The sequence below is a fragment of the Chenopodium album genome, chromosome 16 (assembly GCF_948465745.1).
Source record: "Chenopodium album chromosome 16, dcCheAlbu1.1, whole genome shotgun sequence".
In the NCBI taxonomy this organism is placed as follows: Eukaryota; Viridiplantae; Streptophyta; class Magnoliopsida; order Caryophyllales; family Amaranthaceae; genus Chenopodium; species Chenopodium album.
In genome coordinates this window covers 44,621,695-44,639,287 of record NC_137849.1, presented here as the reverse complement: position 1 = coordinate 44,639,287, position 17,593 = coordinate 44,621,695, and the positions used below count along the sequence as shown (strand labels likewise).

Here is a 17,593-nt window from a genome sequence, read left to right as displayed (position 1 = left end):
TATACTAATATTACATTTGATTATTTGAAGCAAAGAAGACAATCGAATCATATGCATAAGCAATACATTTTCCTGAATCACTTGTGATTACCAGAACAAAGCAGTAAGCAAGGAAAACCCTGCCTTTTATGTATAGCCAATTAGCAGGTAACTTACAATATCCAACACATCAACATGTGAGATTAGTATTCTGTTTTCGGTCAGTTATTATAGACCTATATAATACACCATCTTGCACTAACTTTTAACTTGAGGTACCGAATCAGCATCAGGTGTTGGGTAGGACAATGAAATTAGTTCAGACCAATAGTCCACGGTACCATCCTTTTCATTTACTGTATTACCAACATAGGTCACCTTCTCTGAAGAATGAGGTGAATTAGGGAACTTATCAGGTGAATTAGAAAGCTTATCAGGTAAAGAGTTTGATAAAGCGATAAGTGATTCCCGAGTTAAATCTGCAATACTATCCTTAGTAGGCATCTTCTCAGCCATCAAGTTTTGATACAGTAGTGCTTGTGCTGCAGACATTTCAATAGAACAGATCAGTCCAAGCTCAACCCTTGGTCAATTAACGGCGATGATTAACCTTACAAAAACAAGTTTCAAGAAAGATAAGTCAAGACTAGAGTTCAGAACAAGGATTAATAAAATCAGCTCAGCTTAGGTTGGATAAGAGCCAATTATTTAAGATAAGTTTTCATAGGGCCACCTAAGTTTTAATCTTCAACTAAAATAAATTCAGCAAAGGAAAAAAATAAGCTCAATCATTGGCTAATCAGTTCAGATACAGGGTTCTATAGGTGAAAAGAATGAAACTTTGATTATAACATGTTCCAAATCTTCATCAAGCTTGAAAAACAATGCCTGTTATTACAGTTGTTTCAGTCATTGTTTTCTTGTTAGTGCAACATTAAATCCAATCAGTATAGAATCTTCCCAATTTTGCTTACTTTAGGTCACTTAAATAACAGCCTATATCAAATGCTAGTGTACTGGGAATATATAGATAAGCCTACAAGCTTTCAGATTAAGAACAGTTGGAGCCTACAACCCTTGAATGGATTAAGAAATCCGATGGAACATAATCGATGTTAATAGTGAAAGATTATATTCTGGCCTATCTAGCATATAGACACATGAATCCGTATCAAAGGCAAACAATGAATTATGGATAGCACAAATCTTTGACGGCACAAGATAGGCATACAGATAAGATGCAGGCATACAGCCACTAAAACCACCCATTAGTCACAAGTTGTATAGATTTTCACACACTAGTGTAAACAACAAAGCACCTTAAGTAACAACTTGCAGATACTAATTGAAAAGTGCAGTTGAGAATGACAATTGACAACATCTAAGACTACCTTTGAGGTAATCTTACTAACATTCCAGCTCATGTATTCCCAAAAAATAAACTTGGTATCATAAACCTAACTACGACAGTGCAACCAATCACTTCACAGAAGTAGCCAACAATTGGCAATAATTCATAAGTACATTGGAAGGGAAATTTTCATTTTGTAATATCCGTTCATTAAGAAGAATCGATAGTCATGTTAACTCTTCAAAATAAAGCACATGACACGATTTTACTAAAAGACCTAAGAATTGGATGACAAATTGCAAAGCCAAATTACAAACTATTACTACCTCCATTTCATATTATTTACAACGATTTTAAATGTCTAATCGTTGCAAATAATATGAAACGGAGATGAGTAGTATTTTTTTTTTTTTTTTTGGCAATGAGTGAGCTTTTTCCAAAACATTCTTCTCTCTTAACTTGTAAATATGATCAAATATCGACCATAACACTTAGACAGGATTATTAATTTATTATGCAAATTATACTAATTGAATCATAAGTCTTGTTGATCATATACCAATTTCTTGAATTTGACTCATTCAAAACCCTTCAATATTCTTGGTGTGGTTGTGTCTCCTTCCTTGCCAAATACTTTTACTTAAATGGAAAATACCCATTAGCTAAATGTGATAAAAATACCATAATATCATCCATCACCTCTTATAAACAGAATTCATAAACTCCAATAATACACAACTTTATACCCAAGACCTAACATGCCTTTTAAAAAAAAAAAAAAAAAAAAAAAACACCAGTATTAGCACATCAACATATTAAACAGAAATAAAAATTCATTCAACAAATAACTACATTAAAAAAAAAAAATGCAGCCATAACAAACCCAAATAAGTTAATTCATTAAAAATCCCACATTTTTCAATTATTTATCATAAATCTTGATTTCCTATTTGCAAACTAACTCAATGAGAAAAATCTGTAATTTGTTCTTTTCTTTTAATCAATAAAGTAACAATTTCAATATTTGTTCATATATCATTAACGGAGGAAACTTTACAAATACACATTGCACATATTTCACCAACAATTTAAACATTTTAGCATAATATGCACCAACAAAACAAAGAAAAAAATACAACCAAAAATCAAAAGTAAAAAACAATAAAACCCCGTGAATTTAGAAGAAATGTCAATTTTTTTGCAACCCCATTAAAGAGAAAGAAAGAAGGGTAAACATACCTGTAATAAAAGGTCAATGAGAAGAACAGAGAAAGAGAGAGAAAAAAGAAAAGAGAGAAATATGGGAAGGATTTTGAGGGGATTGGTTATTTGTAGCGTGGCACACGTGATTTTCTTCCAATTTTTCAATTATAATTATAATTTTTGGTCAAAATTTAATCAACTTGAATGATTAGTTTACCCATTTTAACAGCTAATTACTGCTAATATTCTGCTTGTATCTAATTATGATTATAAAAAAGATTTTTTTTTTTTTTTTTTTTTTTTAAAATGGCATGGAGAAGTATCCTAGCTAGTGGAACAAAATGTTGTACTAGTCAAGTGGTCGGTCACCTTGGACCAGTTTCGCAAAATTGAGTATTTTTTAGAGGGAAAGTTAAAGAAAATATCCTGATTTTAAAATTATTTGATTAGGATTACAAAATAGAATTTGTTTTTAAAATTTTTGACATAATGATACTCTCTTTGCTTTAATATGATTGACCATACTTTATTGGTCACACATTTTAAGAATGATAAGTATATTTTCATAATGATGGTCCATTTTTATTTATAAATAATTTGTCAATTTTTTACAAGAGTCGAAAATAAAAATATGTCAATTAATTGAAAATGTTCTTTTAATTTGAGCAGAGTAAAATAGATTTCGACATAACAAAGTTAAAGAAGCCTCAGCAGAGCAGATTGATTCAATAGAGCAAGGCAGAGCAGAACAGCTCTGAAGAACATGACCTAACTCGAGTCTATATAATTGTAATTGGGTAACAAAAATGACAAAATGCAAGTTGCAACATGCAAGATTAAAGAAAGGACAAGTATTGGTTTACCCACTAACCATGTTGGTAATGGTTGGTTTTTAGTTTATTTACTACACGAAACAAAAGTGTAATTAGGCTTTCTATGTTAAAAGTTGGTACGGTTTTGGACAGTTGGGGTTTGGATAAATTATTCAACTTTCCACGTAGATTCCAACAAGGATCCTTTGTTATTTTATGGGAGATTGTGATAGGAGTGGGACCCAATAATTGGGCAATTTTTAGGGAAAAATAAATAAAGTTTTGTATTACAAAAAGTTTTGTATTACTTAAATAGTACTGAGTACTAAATACAAATATTTAATTAATTTTTGGGTTTTTCTAAGGTATGCTCTTAAGTTATTGAAATTCTAAGTTCTATCTATACTTTTTCAAAGTTATATGTTCTGCCCTCCTCCTTACGATATTTTATTAACAATATCCTTTGACAGCCATATCTGTTAACGAAAGTTAAGAATCGTTAATAATTTGATACGTGTCCTATTCTAATTGATCAAATACTTAAAAAAAATTAAAAAAATTAGAAAATTAAATAATTAAAACTTAAATAAGAATTGATTAGAAAAAAAACCAACCACCCCTCCCACAACCACAACCCAGACCCATCTACCCACATTGTCGCCGCCAGCAACCGACTGCCCACCCTCGCCAGACAATTCCTTTCACCGACGAGCCCTTGCCCTTTCCCCCTCGCCCTCCTTCCTTCCTTAACACTCCACGAACACAACCACGTGACGCAACCTAGCCCAAAATCCCGACCATCCTAGAAAATTCGATCACCAACCATCGCGAAACAGCCAACAATCCCTTTCCCCCACCTCGAAATGACCCTCCCTCGTCGTTTCGGGGTGTGGGAAAGGGAGTTAGGGGTTGTTTCGTGGTGGTTTAACAGAGGAATAAGGGTGGTCGGTTGGTTTGGGTTTCGAGAAAGAAGGTGGATGCGGCGGGGGGGGGGGGGGGTTAGGAGAAAGGGAGGGGGTCGAGGGTGGATGAGATGGGTAGGTACAGTTGTAACACTCCCAAATCTCCCTCTACGGAAATACTAGTATAATACGTATAATTATACCGTATAGATAGACTTAGGCGTATTACCATCGCGTAATTACGCAAGGCTACTCAACTTACTAACAAAACAACACTTTGCAGCGGAAACTTCAAAACTCTTCTTTATTAATAATAACTATAGATAGAAACCAATGTCATGAGTACTCAATTTAAATACAAGACCAAAACTCCTAATTTAGATGAAACCAAATCCCGGGACTCTAATGCATCAATTTATTCACTCCCCCTGAAATAACACTGCTTACCATTACGGTAAACAGGGCGAACCAAAACAAATAAGAAATACGGGTTAGCAAAATATACTAAGTACGGTAAGTGCGAGATAATTAAATTCAATTTATTTGCAAACATGCTTTTGAAATCAATTCCAATAATTAATCCTAAAATTCCAAACTCATGATTCAAACCACTTCTCAATATTCCAATCTCAATAACCAATAAAACCGATTCCAATTATTTTAAAACCAATTAAACCAATTCCTCTCCCAAGTGTGCACACACCCCCCAAGCTAGTCTCCTTATGTTACAAGGCTATTCTTGAGGAAAGACCCGGTCATACAAAGTCCAAGGCCTTATCAAAATACCAAATCCGCATAGTGGGACTACTAACATGCTTATAAAGCATTAATAATAATTTTAATTCAATTATTAAATAAATCCTCTTTAAATCCAATAATTCCAGCTTTTTAATAATAATAATTCAAACTCCCCCCCCCCCTTTTTTTTTTATAAATCCAACATGCTTTCAAAACCAATCCTTTTTAAACATGAATAATAAATTAATTAATCAAAACATGTTATAAAAATCAATACTCCAATTTAATTATTAAAACCAATCTTTTAAACATACTTTTATTTCATAAACCATAATTCAAGTCAATTTAATTCAATCACCATAAAATCATTCAAACATGCTCATTCAAATCAATCTTTTTTTTTCAAGGTATCTAACCACCTAACGTACCTTAATCCTCGCTTAGCCAAAAACACTTCAAAAGAACTCTCAAGTAGCTTGATCAAAAACACCCTACAAATAAATATAACCTTAATTAATATTAGGTTAACAAATAATCACAACAATGAAATTAAAAAACCCCCCAACTATATGTAAATGAACCTTTTAAATTAATTTTCATAAACATCATTAAAAATCTAATTTTATATAATTAAAACTACTCATAATAATTTTTTATAAATCCCCCATAATAATAATAATAATAATAATTGAATAAGAGAAGAGAAGAAGAAAAGATAAGAAACCAAGGAAAAGAGAATAATTGGATTTTCGTTGGAAAGAATAGACAGAACTTGCAGAGGCTATAACTCCTTCGATATAACTCCGAATTGGGTGATTCTTGATCCTAACCTCAAGGATTTTTTGAGAGGAACAATCTTCTGTGAAACAGAAATACCCCAAAAACTGACCAGAAGTGCCCGAAAATTGGCTTCAAAGATAAACGGGATGATTTGTGTAAAAGAGGAGAAGAAAAGAAGAGAATTGGTGTGAAGAATGTGAGAGGTATGGAGGGGTATTTATAGGCTAGCTCATGCAAGAATTATAGCAAGAGAATGTGGGAAGAATTATGGCAAGTAGAGTTTAAGGGATTATTTGGAGAAGTGAGTAAAGATTTAAGGAAAGTTTTGATATTAAAGAGATTGTGTATAATTAAATATGGAAGGTATGTATGTCATGAAAAATATTAAGCAAATTAGAATTACTTGGGGAATAATTAAGAAGAATGAATGGCAAGAAAATATGATGATTGGATATTAAAAAGATGGAGAATTAGAATTAAGGAAAATAGGAGATTTTAAGGAGATAATTAAAAATACAAATTACCAAAATATTTTTCCCAAAATCTACATGGGATGGCCGAAATTTTTGAGCTTTCCCAAGCTCATATTTTCGGCCCTCCTATTTAGTACTTAGGAAATTATTTTGCTAGTTTTAAGGAATTAAAATAATTGTGTAAATAATATTTATTGTAATAAATAATTAAATAATAAAATATCAAATATTCACCAAATAATTTAACTAATAAAAATCAGATTTTCACATAGGAAAATCCGAATTTTATTAGCCAAATAATTGGGATTTTCGAACTTATTAAAATAATAATAAAATATAGCTTTTGCCTTAATTAAAATATCCAAAATATATAAATAATCTGGTTTTTAAAATAGGATAAATGGATAATAAATCTTATCCAAAATAATAATTTGTTTTTAAAATACTTTTGGCGCCAAAATTCAAATATCGTTTTGGCTCCAAGATTTAAATAGTAAGTTAAATTACTAAAATACCCTTTTTAGAAAATAATAATAAATTAATTAATTAGGAAAATACGTATAAAAATACGGGGTATTACAATAGTACCGGTCGACCAGTTTAGGTGGTTAAGGTTGAGTGTCAGCTGGTTATCCGCCGAGTTTAGGGCAGGGGTTAGGGTTTGGCGGTGGGGGGAATTTTGTTTTTTTGTTTTTAATTTTGTTTTTTTTAATGTTTTTGTTTTTTTTTTTAAATTTTTTTTAATGTATTTAATAAGTAACTAGCAACGTAAATTAACAAACCTTGACGTCTGTTAATTAATGTTGAGTCAGAGGTTACTGCTAATTAAAAAAAGTGAGGTTGAGGGTACAACTTAGACATTTAAAAAAGTATGAGCACAGCTTAGAAACCGAACAAGTTTAGGGGTATAGCTTAGAAAAACCATTAATTTTTTTCAATTAAAACTAGTTAGCTACGCATGTGTTGGGTTACTTGATTGGGTCATGTTTGAATGTGGGCTGAGCTTTTCCTAGCAAGCCAATGGTTCATAATGGGTCGGTCCAAGACATAGTCCATTGATTTTAACCATACTGAGCTGGGTTGGGCTGGTTAATATTTTAAAAAAATTTAGGCCACATGAGTGTGTCATTATTTTTTTTTTGGAACGGGAGTGTGTCATTAAGGTTGGGTTGTGGACTTGTGGGGTTGTGTAATTAAACTTCCTCTTTTTTTTTTTTTCTTTTTTTGTTTCGTTTTGTGACAATAATTACGTAGTACAAGAATTTAATTTAGTTGTTGATAGCACAATTGTCTAACTGTTTGTAAGTTGTAGTGATTCAAAAAAAAAAAAAAAAAAAAAGAAAAAGAAAAAAAGAAACTGTTTGCAACATACTCATCTTCTCCGTTTCTCTGATATTGTCTAAACTCCTATTTAGAATGCACACAAATCATAAAGTCATTCTAATCCCATAACAAAATTTAATACTTCCTCCGTTCTGTTAATATTACAACAAGGAGGAAATTACGCATCCCAAAGCAGATTTTATATGCTAAATATCTATAATTGTGTAAGAGTAAAAATTATAAAAAGTTGATATCGTGAAAGTATTTTATGAGACGAATCCAACAAGATCCCACATGACTATATTTTGCTTAACGTATAAATCATATTATATGGTCAAACAAGAATGATGAATAGTGTAAAAAGTCCATTGTTGCAATATTAATAGAACGGAGGAAGTATGTTTCTACTCTTTCTACACTCCATAATTTTCGGGGGTAGCTTAAAGTTTCATATTAGGAAAGTGATTTTAAGTTTCAATAAGAGGTTTCAAAATCTGACTCGACCTACCCAATTCAACACTAATCCAAATTATATTTGATTTAGATTTCGATCCACACAACATAATAATTTATGATAACTCAAGTTTAAAATTAGACTCAAACTGACTTCACATAACGTCTGAACCTGACCCGAACATCTGAATTGACACCTCTAGTTTTAATTCACAATGTGACTATGAATATATAATGTATAATACCATATAATGTATAGTACCATGATAGTATTATTGTAAATTATTGTTTTAATATTTTTACCTTAAAAGTTACCTCTTTTTTTTCTTTTCTTTTTTTTTTTCTTTTTTTTTTTTTTTTTTTTTTTTTTTTTGAGGACATACCTTTTCCTTATTTAAAAATTAAAATTAGTATAAAGATTTTAGAAAACATCAATAAGGCAATAGAAGATTACTTTTAAAATCTCTAAATAAAAATATAGGTAGAACGTTTGTAGAACTCTATACTCCATAGTCCATACACCTTATTTCCTTTTTTATTAATTTACTTGCTAAAATATGAATACGGTTTACTGAATTATATTTTTTTTTGAAAAACAATTACGTAGTAAAAACTTTCCACTAATTAATATTACACTATTGCTTAAAATATGCAATTATGAAGATATACGTGATTCTTATACGAGATTCTGCTAGTCTTTTTATGACATTAGATTTCCAAATTTCCTATGCTTTTTATTTTCTATTTCGACCCTGTTTATTTCTTATTTTCATATTGTATAAATAAGACATATACTACTCTAGTAAATAATTTTAGGAAAGTTTTAGTTTCCTTACATTTTAAGTCGGTCGAGAATATGTATATTTAAGGCAATTAGGGTTGTAATAGAGTCTTATAAATAGGACTAACATATAAATTAATTTTTCATCTTCAACTTGTTATTACACATTTTGTCCTACAATTTCATCACACTAGTAGGAAAAAAAAAAAAAAAAATCGAAATCTTACATTTAATTGTAAAATGGCAGAAAGTGAGTTTTTCATCATGTTGGTCGTTGTGATTGCGTTTTGGGTACTAATGCGTATAGCTTTGCCGCCGTTCCCGGCTCCCGGTCCGTTTATGCTGTTCATCATTGCACTGGTTTTCGTCGGCGGGATGCTGGGTTTTGTTTTCTTTACATCATAAAGATCAATGAGATGTTCGTTAACAATTTTAACAACAATGTAGACAAAGATCGGTTGAGTTTCTATCTATTATTATGATTGCGTTCAAGGGTAGGGCACCAAGTTAAATTTTGTTAGGATATTTTTTGAAAGTTATGATTTTAGTATTTTCTATTACGTAATTTTTCAATCTATCAATAAGTAAATATTGCATTTTATTATTTATTATAACATTGTAGTTATTTCGTTTGAGTGTGTTATTCATAATATTATGTGTGATAGTTTCTTATATTCTTATTTCGATTTACTTGTTATACTCGTATTTCTTTTTACATTACCCGTTTTTTTCCATATGGGTAATGCAATGTTATACATACGTTGTATTAAAATTATTTCTTATAATTGCCTTTTAATGATTGAATTGTCTTTTTTACTCCAACTCTCACTCTCTACCATACGCTCTATATATACAATAAATATTCTTCCATTGTTCAGAAAAATAAGTATGATTTTTTAAATTAAGCAATTTTCGTCAATAATCCATTAAATTAAGCAATTTTCGTCGATGATTACTGATTAGAATATGTTATTATGGTAATTGATTATTTTTCTTTATTTATAACAGACTTATATAATTACTAATTTACTATACGCCAATTAATCATGAAATTTAATTGTATATATTTACTATTTGGTTTACTTTTTGTGTTTATTTTTTGTCTTTCCTCCCTTAGAATGATTGTTAGTTTCTTTCAAAAAAAAAAAAAATAAAAAAAAATAAAAAATTGCTTATTCTTAGTACCATACTTTCGTAATTTTTTTTTTTTTTTTTTTTTTGAGAAATACTTTCGTAACTTAGTTTCTTAAGTTAATCTTATATTAGGTTGGACAAACTAAAAAAAAAATGATTATATACTTCTATTTCAAATTAGTTTTGCACCATTCGTATCGATAGGGAGGTGGCGGCCACTAAAAGTCGGTTTTTTAGATTCTTTTCATTGATTAAGGTTGACAAATGGTTTGGGGGTGTTTGTTTGATTGTACGAAGTCACGTAGGTATACAAGCGATAATAGGAAAATTTAGGGCAAGAGTTTTTCTTTTTTATTTTTTTTTTTTTAAAAAATACTCTAGGCTGATAAATTAAAAATTAAAAATTAGATAAAAATGCATAATTTAATGTTATCCATTAAAGTTCCGTATTACATGCATTCAATTAGAATTGCAAGTTTAATAACCAGTGCATTATTAGCATCTTATCAATTATAACTTTTTAATCTAAGCTCCTATATATAAGAAAGCGTTGTTACCTTCCCTATTAACGCAGAATTTGATTTTAAAGTACATTACTTTAATTTGTTCATAAATTATAATTGACGAATCAAGCTACTTTAAAAAATAAGTACAAAATGCAGGCCGTAAAAGAGAAAATTCAAGATATAAGTTCCATGCGCAAAGCAAAAGCCGAAGCCAAGGAAGAGGAAAAGGTATTTTTCGCTATAGTTTAATAATACAAAGTACGTAGTATATGAGAGTTTTAAATTCTCATAACATTGCTAGTATGATATTACAGTTGCAATTTACAAATCTAGTGGATGAAATATTTTTAATTTTATTTCTATCTTTTACAAATTACGAGATGTTAAAATATGCGCTCCTTTTCTCTAGTCAAATAGAAAAAATTGCTATGTAGTGTTACAATTATAAGAATGGAAATTGACTAATTAACCTTTTGTTTTAGATTAATTTGACGTGTATATGCATGATGACATAGTAAGCTTATGTGATGATTCCCTCTGTGATAAATTAAAATAAGGTGTGCAATAGGCATAAAATTATCGGACATAAATGGTCTAAGATTGTTAAATGGCTTTAATTTGGAACCCTAATTAGATTTTAGGGTCATTATTTGTCGTTTTTATTTAAACTTTTGAGATTTGATAATGCAGGATGAGATAGAGATAGCACAAACAAGAAAGGATATTGCAAAAGAGGTGAGGAAGGCAAAAGAAGCTGAAGCAGCCGTGGATTTGCATGTTGCCAAGGCAGATGAATTAGCCGAAAAGGAGATGTCTAAGCATATAACTAACCAACATGAACAACACCATTAATATTATCCCACGTGTATACTTAGTCATGATAATTAAGTACACCACAAACTTTGTCATAAACAATAATATGGTATAGATATATGATGATTTTGAATTTTGTATTTGATAGGTGAAATGTTGAAATATTTTACATTTTGATTTCCTAGTCTTTGTTACTATATTGAAATTTTGGAAATAACTTTTGGTTGATCTATTCTAATATACAATCTACTTTTTTTTTTTTTTTTTTTTCCTGTTAAAAAATAGAAGGAATTATAAGATAAGTAGATTGTTTATTCAATCATGTAAATTGTGTTTTAATTTAATCACAAACATGTCAATTGATGTGCAAGATTTATTTGTTAATCAAGGAGATTGCTAGGAAAATCTACATTGAACAATGAGCAATACATATTAATGAGAATTAGAATATAATGTTTCGTAACTACTATAAAGGCTTGATCCACAATCAATGCAACCTCTGCGCCTATAAGGGGTCCAAAAACTAAAGGGGCCTCAAATATGTCTCAAGAATATAAAATACTTGTATATATGTTGCACTTGCACCTTGAACTAAATAGAGTACATTTGACAAAGTGGCTCATTGGTAAGTGCAACCTCTGCACTTACAAGGGGCCCAAAAACTAAAGAGGCCTCAAATATGTCTCAAGAATATAAAATACTTGTACCTTGCACTAATATAGTATATTTGACAAAGTGGCTCGTTAGTAATTGCATGTTATAGCTGAGAGCATAAGTATCAAAGAGAATATATGTCCTCTTGTATAGGGTTTTTGATGATTTGGGGTAGTCCTCTTTGATGTTTGGTAATATAGAGGATCCGCAAGGTGAAGAGGATTCTCAACAATAAAAAGCTCCTGGCACATGGTTAGAAACATCAAAGGCCATGGTAATGCTTTGTGATTACCCACAATTATCAACAAGGACGACGACGACAACAACAACAACAAAAGAGAACTGAGTAAGTAAGCTAATTAGAAAATGATATAGTAAAAGACACACGAAGAATACCGCGAGGTTGTGTGAGAAACCAGGCTATGGGAAAAAAAATACCAACAACTGCATGCAGATGGATGATGATTTAAAAGCATCTTATTTTGTGGAATGCTCTCTCAAACACTCTCTCTGTGAAACCTAATAATAGTAGATAATGAGTTTGAATTTGTTGAAATTGCCCAAAATTGGCTACAAAGGGATTTTTATATTAGGTTATAACTCATAAGTCTTATAACAATCATTAATAAAATGGAGGATTCACAACGTATGCATGTGAAATTGGGGTCATTACGGACACGTCAAAACTTACACGAGCAAGATAATTTTCAAAAGGTTTCGAAATCTTAATACTAAAGTGACACGGACAAATTGGCAAGAACAACACGTCCTTGCCAAACACAAACATGGACCAACTGCTCACAATCATCCAATGGTTGGCTTTTGCCTTCTTTATTTTTCATTCATCACAAACAAACTTCTTTCGACATAAGCGTTGTGCGTCCTATGACTTCAAAATATCATTCCACTTACTTAACAAATTCAAATTTTAATCCCAACCTAACATATATATGACCATAAATTCTAAATTTATACTATCGTGTTAAAAACTTGTATACAATGAGTGTATCCGGCATCAAGCCGATTTAATTTCTTCTCCTTTTTTTTTTTTTTTTTTTTTTTTTGACGGGAAATTAATTTCTTTTCCTCTTGCTTGGGTAGGGGAACAAAGTTGATAGTTGATTGACTTGATTCAATTTTTAGGGGTTTAAACCAAAACAACGTCATCCACCTCCCTAACCGAGCGTTCTTCCGCTCCCAAAACCCCCCACGTCTCAGTCTTCCCCGATAATGGCCCACCGCCGCCATTAACACATCACCTCCATTACCTTCTTCAGAAATACATTCACTCCAAATTTGGGTTTCAAGGTATGCTCCCAATAATCTATGTTAATCCCATTAAATACATGGTTTTTTACTTATAATTTCTGCCAATTTTCAAGTTTCAATCGAAAAATTTGATCCCCATTTTCCCCAAATTAGCATGAACTTATAAGATTGTGAATAACCCTTTTTTGGATTTTGAATTCAAGAGCTTATATTAGCAATGATTCAAAGATTTTGTCTTTCATTTCGACCCATTCGTCGATTTTCTGTAGTTGGTCGTAATCTTTCTTGTTCATCCTTTAACGCCATTGATACGCCAACAATTAGCAATTCAAGTAGTTGTGTTAGCAGTAATCATGATATTAATAGTGGTAGTAATTGTAGTGTTAATGCTAATTCAAGGATTAAACCTAAGTTGGAAGAACCAGCTCTTATTAAGCTTAAGAAAGAGAGAGACCCAGATAAGCTATTTAAACTGTTCAAGGATAATGCCCACAATCGTCTTGTTATTGAAAACAAGTATGCTTTCGAGGATACGGTTTCGAGGTTGGCAGGTGCAAGGAGATATGATTACATTGAGCATTTGCTTGAGCATCAGAAGTCCTTGCCTCAAGGTAGGAGGGAGGGTTTTATTATTAGGATTATAATGTTGTATGGAAGGGCGGGTATGGTTAAACAAGCCATCGATACATTCTATAATATGCATTTGTTTGGTTGTAAAAGGACTGTAAAATCTGTCAATGCTGCCCTGAAAGTATTGAGTCAGACCTGTGATTTGGAGGCTATTAATTCGTTCCTTATGAAGGTGCCTTGGGAGTTTGGGGTTCAGCTTGATGTGATTTCAGTTAATATTGTGATTAATGCTTTTTGTGGTATGGGAATATTGGATAAGGCTTATTTAGTGATGGTAGAGATGGAAAAGGCAGGGATAAAGCCTGATGTTGTTTCGTATACGACTCTTATATCAGCTTTCTACAAGTATGGTCGTTGGGAGATTGGAAATGGACTGTGGAATCTCATGGTTTATAAGGGATGTTATCCTAACATTGCTACATTTAATGCTAGAATCCAATTTTTAGTAAGTAGAGGGCGAGCATGGGAAGCAAATGACTTGCTGGGCCTGATGGAAAATCTAGAGATGCAACCAGATGAAGTTACTTATAATTTGGTAATCAAAGGGTTTTGTCGGGCTGGGTTTGTTGATATGGCCAAAAGGATTTTCTCGGCCTTACATGGTCGGGGTTATAAAGCTAATGCTAAAATTTATCAGACTATGGTACATTACTTATGCATGGCAGGGGATTTTAATTGTGCATATTTCATGTGCAAAGAATGCATGAAGAAAAACTGGACTCTGAATGTAGACACCTTTTGTACATTACTTAAGGGTTTAAAGAGTATTGGAGAAGTAGATAAGGCTGCAATGATATATTATTTGGCTCAAAGAAGACATCCTCCTTTTCCTGCGAGGCAGTTGGATGTTTTTAAAGCTATATTAGCAAGAAGTTGACATTTGACGGGTTGATGTGCTCATATCATATCATCTTCCTAAGCTACATTGGCTGGTTGGTGTTATTTACTATCTTTGGTATTGAGAATTTGAACGGCATGAGACATTGTATGGGTCAGGCATCCAAGGGACAATAAAATTATGTTCTTTCGTGTCCTATAGCTTTTGATGAACTGACTGTAAATGTTGCCTCCCAATTGTGGTAAGTTGCTCGTCTTTTAATCAACAAATTTCTCTCCCTTTCTTTTTTGCTGCATTTATAAATGATTGCATGACATACACATAATTTGCTAGCTTTCCTCTTTTCAAACAGGATAAAACAGTCCATGTAATGCATATTGTGAAATCCTTTCATCTGTATTGTATATTTACACATGTGATTACGGGTCCTAAGATGAATTCTTGTGTAATGACTTTTTTTATGTTTTGCTGGCTAAGAGAAAAGTTGCCGCTTGTTTTTGCACTAGAAAGTGGCTTCTTTCTTGTGAAATTGGGTTTTCAGTTTGGCTGGGGTGCATTTTCTATGCTCTTAGACTCTTTTAAAGCACTAGCAAAATTTATGAGTGATTTTTGAAATAAAAAGGTGACGAAAGGTATTGCTAATGCCGTTCTTACTTTGGTCTCCCATGGGTGATTTGGTTGATAAGGAATCAAGGATCGATTAAACCATCTGTAATAAGGTGACTTTTTAAGATTTCTTTGTTAGGTTGTGGAATTAGTTGCATAATTTAATGTACAAAGGGACGCTTGAGTGCTTTTTTTGTTTTGTTAAAAATTGACCACCTTCAAATAGGTTAAATTGCTCCTTGTGTTCCAAAGACATTGCCCTAGTTTGATTTTCAGGGATGTAATCAGAAATGTTGACCTCGAATTTATGTAGAAAACTGAGTGGAAAGTTGCAGCACTTATTAGAGAAGTCCAAGTCTGAGAGAAAACATAGGTTAAATGATGCATGTTAGAGACTGCAGAAACTTGGCTTGGACAATATCTTTGAAGAAGAGTCAGAGGAGGTATAAGAAACCACTTTATAAGATACTTATAAATCATTGTAACCCCACATTGTTGCAGACTTACACTAGTCCAGCCATCTTAGGCTCTTAGCCACCTAAGTGAACATCAATGATGTCTCTTGTTTTTTCTGGATAGCATGATCTGTTTTCTAGGTTTTCAGTAGGATTTGTCTTCATATGCTAGTTGTCAATTTTCTTTATCCGGAGCTGTTTATTATGAATGACTGCTTCATTGATCTATGAGTAGTCTTTTGTTTAATGAACCTTTAATTAGTGCTGTGTAAATTGATTGGAGCATTACACTATCTGTTGTGGAGTGTCAATGCTTCCGTTTTGAAAAACGTCCAAGTCCCTATAAGATTTTTTATAAAAACTGTTTTTCTCTATTGCAGCATGAGGGAAGTATGTAGACAGGAGTAACTTCAGAGGGTGTAAAGTGATTCCAGAAAGTCCTCTGGCAGTCCAAGAATGAAGTTGATAATTAGGATATCATTGTCAAATTGCTGCCATTGTTCTGCTTTTGGTATTAACAGGAAGAAAGTGAGTATGAAAATGTAATTAGGGTTCATTATTATTTTTTTATTCCTATTTAATGCTAAGGATTTTTAGATTACAACTGATACAGATAGCTACACTGTCTTTCAGGAAATCCCAGATATGCAGAAGTCAAAGCTGCCTGTGGCATTAGTCTCTCATTTTTCTCCCGTGGGAAGTTTTGGCCTCCTTTTTTGGCTTTTTTTCGGGCAATTTTTCCTGCAAGCCTCATATGGATAGGGTATTTGAGCACAACTTTGGGAAGCTTCAAAGTTATTGATTCTTTAATTCATTTATAGATCAATTATTCTTAGAAATTGGTATACAATGGGAAAATACGATACGCCTCTCTGTAATTCTTTCCACTCTATAGCTGATTTTTCAAGCAATAAAAAAGTTGCATTTGCCCTAAGAATTTCTATCTCCATTTCACTTCCCTCTTCTGCTGTGTTGCTGTCTCTTCTTGTCTGTTGTCACCCCACTGAATATTCATTATGACAATATCAAAGGTTTGGATTTGATGTTTCTGAGGTAATTGGATAGATGTTCGTAGTCAATTAGTCAAATGTGTTTTATCTTCTCCATGTGTATGTTCAGGTTTGGAAGTTTGTCTTCATGTTATCATCAATTTCTTGTGTTCCTTATAGACATGCAATGCATCAGAAACTCCAGTAGGTCAAAATTATCTGTTGCAGGCCCTTGGAAATCCTATTGCCACTTGCAAGTTACTTCACACACACAAATTAACTAAATGAGTGTGAGCATATGCTTAATTAAGTTTCTTGATGTTTCATTCTGTTGTTCCAAACACGACTGCTTACACTGTAACATGCCCAGAGATCGACTCATGCTCCTTTTATGGTGATTTTGATTTCTGAGTTCCTTAACAAAAAGGACGTGCTACCACATCCCTTTATTTTTACATCTGGAAGATGGACATATCGAAGATTTACTATATTTAGATATGGGTTTGTATTGTTTATGTGTGCCTGATCAAGCTGGACATGCTGGGCAGCTGGAGTCTGAACTGTGTTCAATTCTACTAGTCAGGATTTTTAGAGCACTTATCACTTGATCAGCTTCCAATGCATTGATGTGTTCATTCAATATATTATGATACATCCTTTCTGTTTAGCTTTATTAATATCTGCCATGCTTTTCTTCAGAAGCTCAGAGTGTGCCACCACATTGTACTTCAATTGTTCGAAAAGGTTATGGTTGACTCGTAGTTTTTTGTCCGTCCAAGACTAGTTCTATACTTGGTTTTCTCATTGTCTATTTACATATTGAACAGTTACTTATGTGACATTATGTTTAAGATCAAGGGATGACTTTGCTCTTTCTGGTAGTAGGTATGTCGGCTTTGACGTG

At 32.2% G+C, this 17,593-nt stretch overlaps 1 protein-coding gene and 1 long non-coding RNA gene across 2 annotated transcripts; one reads left to right on the top strand and one right to left on the bottom strand.

The window, feature by feature from the left end:
- LOC145586647 (uncharacterized) lies at positions 1-3,647 on the bottom strand. Its single transcript, XR_014100996.1, has 2 exons — positions 2,570-3,647; positions 1-589 (listed from the first exon to the last, which is right to left on the bottom strand). It is a non-coding gene; the product is annotated as an uncharacterized LOC145586647 (long non-coding RNA).
- Positions 3,648-13,020: 9,373 nt separating this feature from the next.
- Positions 13,021-16,631, top strand: LOC145585526 (uncharacterized). Its single transcript, XM_081642226.1, has 3 exons — positions 13,021-14,880; positions 16,081-16,228; positions 16,334-16,631. The coding sequence occupies exon 1, from the start codon at positions 13,389-13,391 to the stop codon at positions 14,676-14,678; it is 1,290 nt and encodes a 429-aa protein (XP_081498352.1). The 5' UTR covers positions 13,021-13,388; the 3' UTR covers positions 14,679-14,880; positions 16,081-16,228; positions 16,334-16,631.
- Positions 16,632-17,593: the final 962 nt, after the last annotated feature.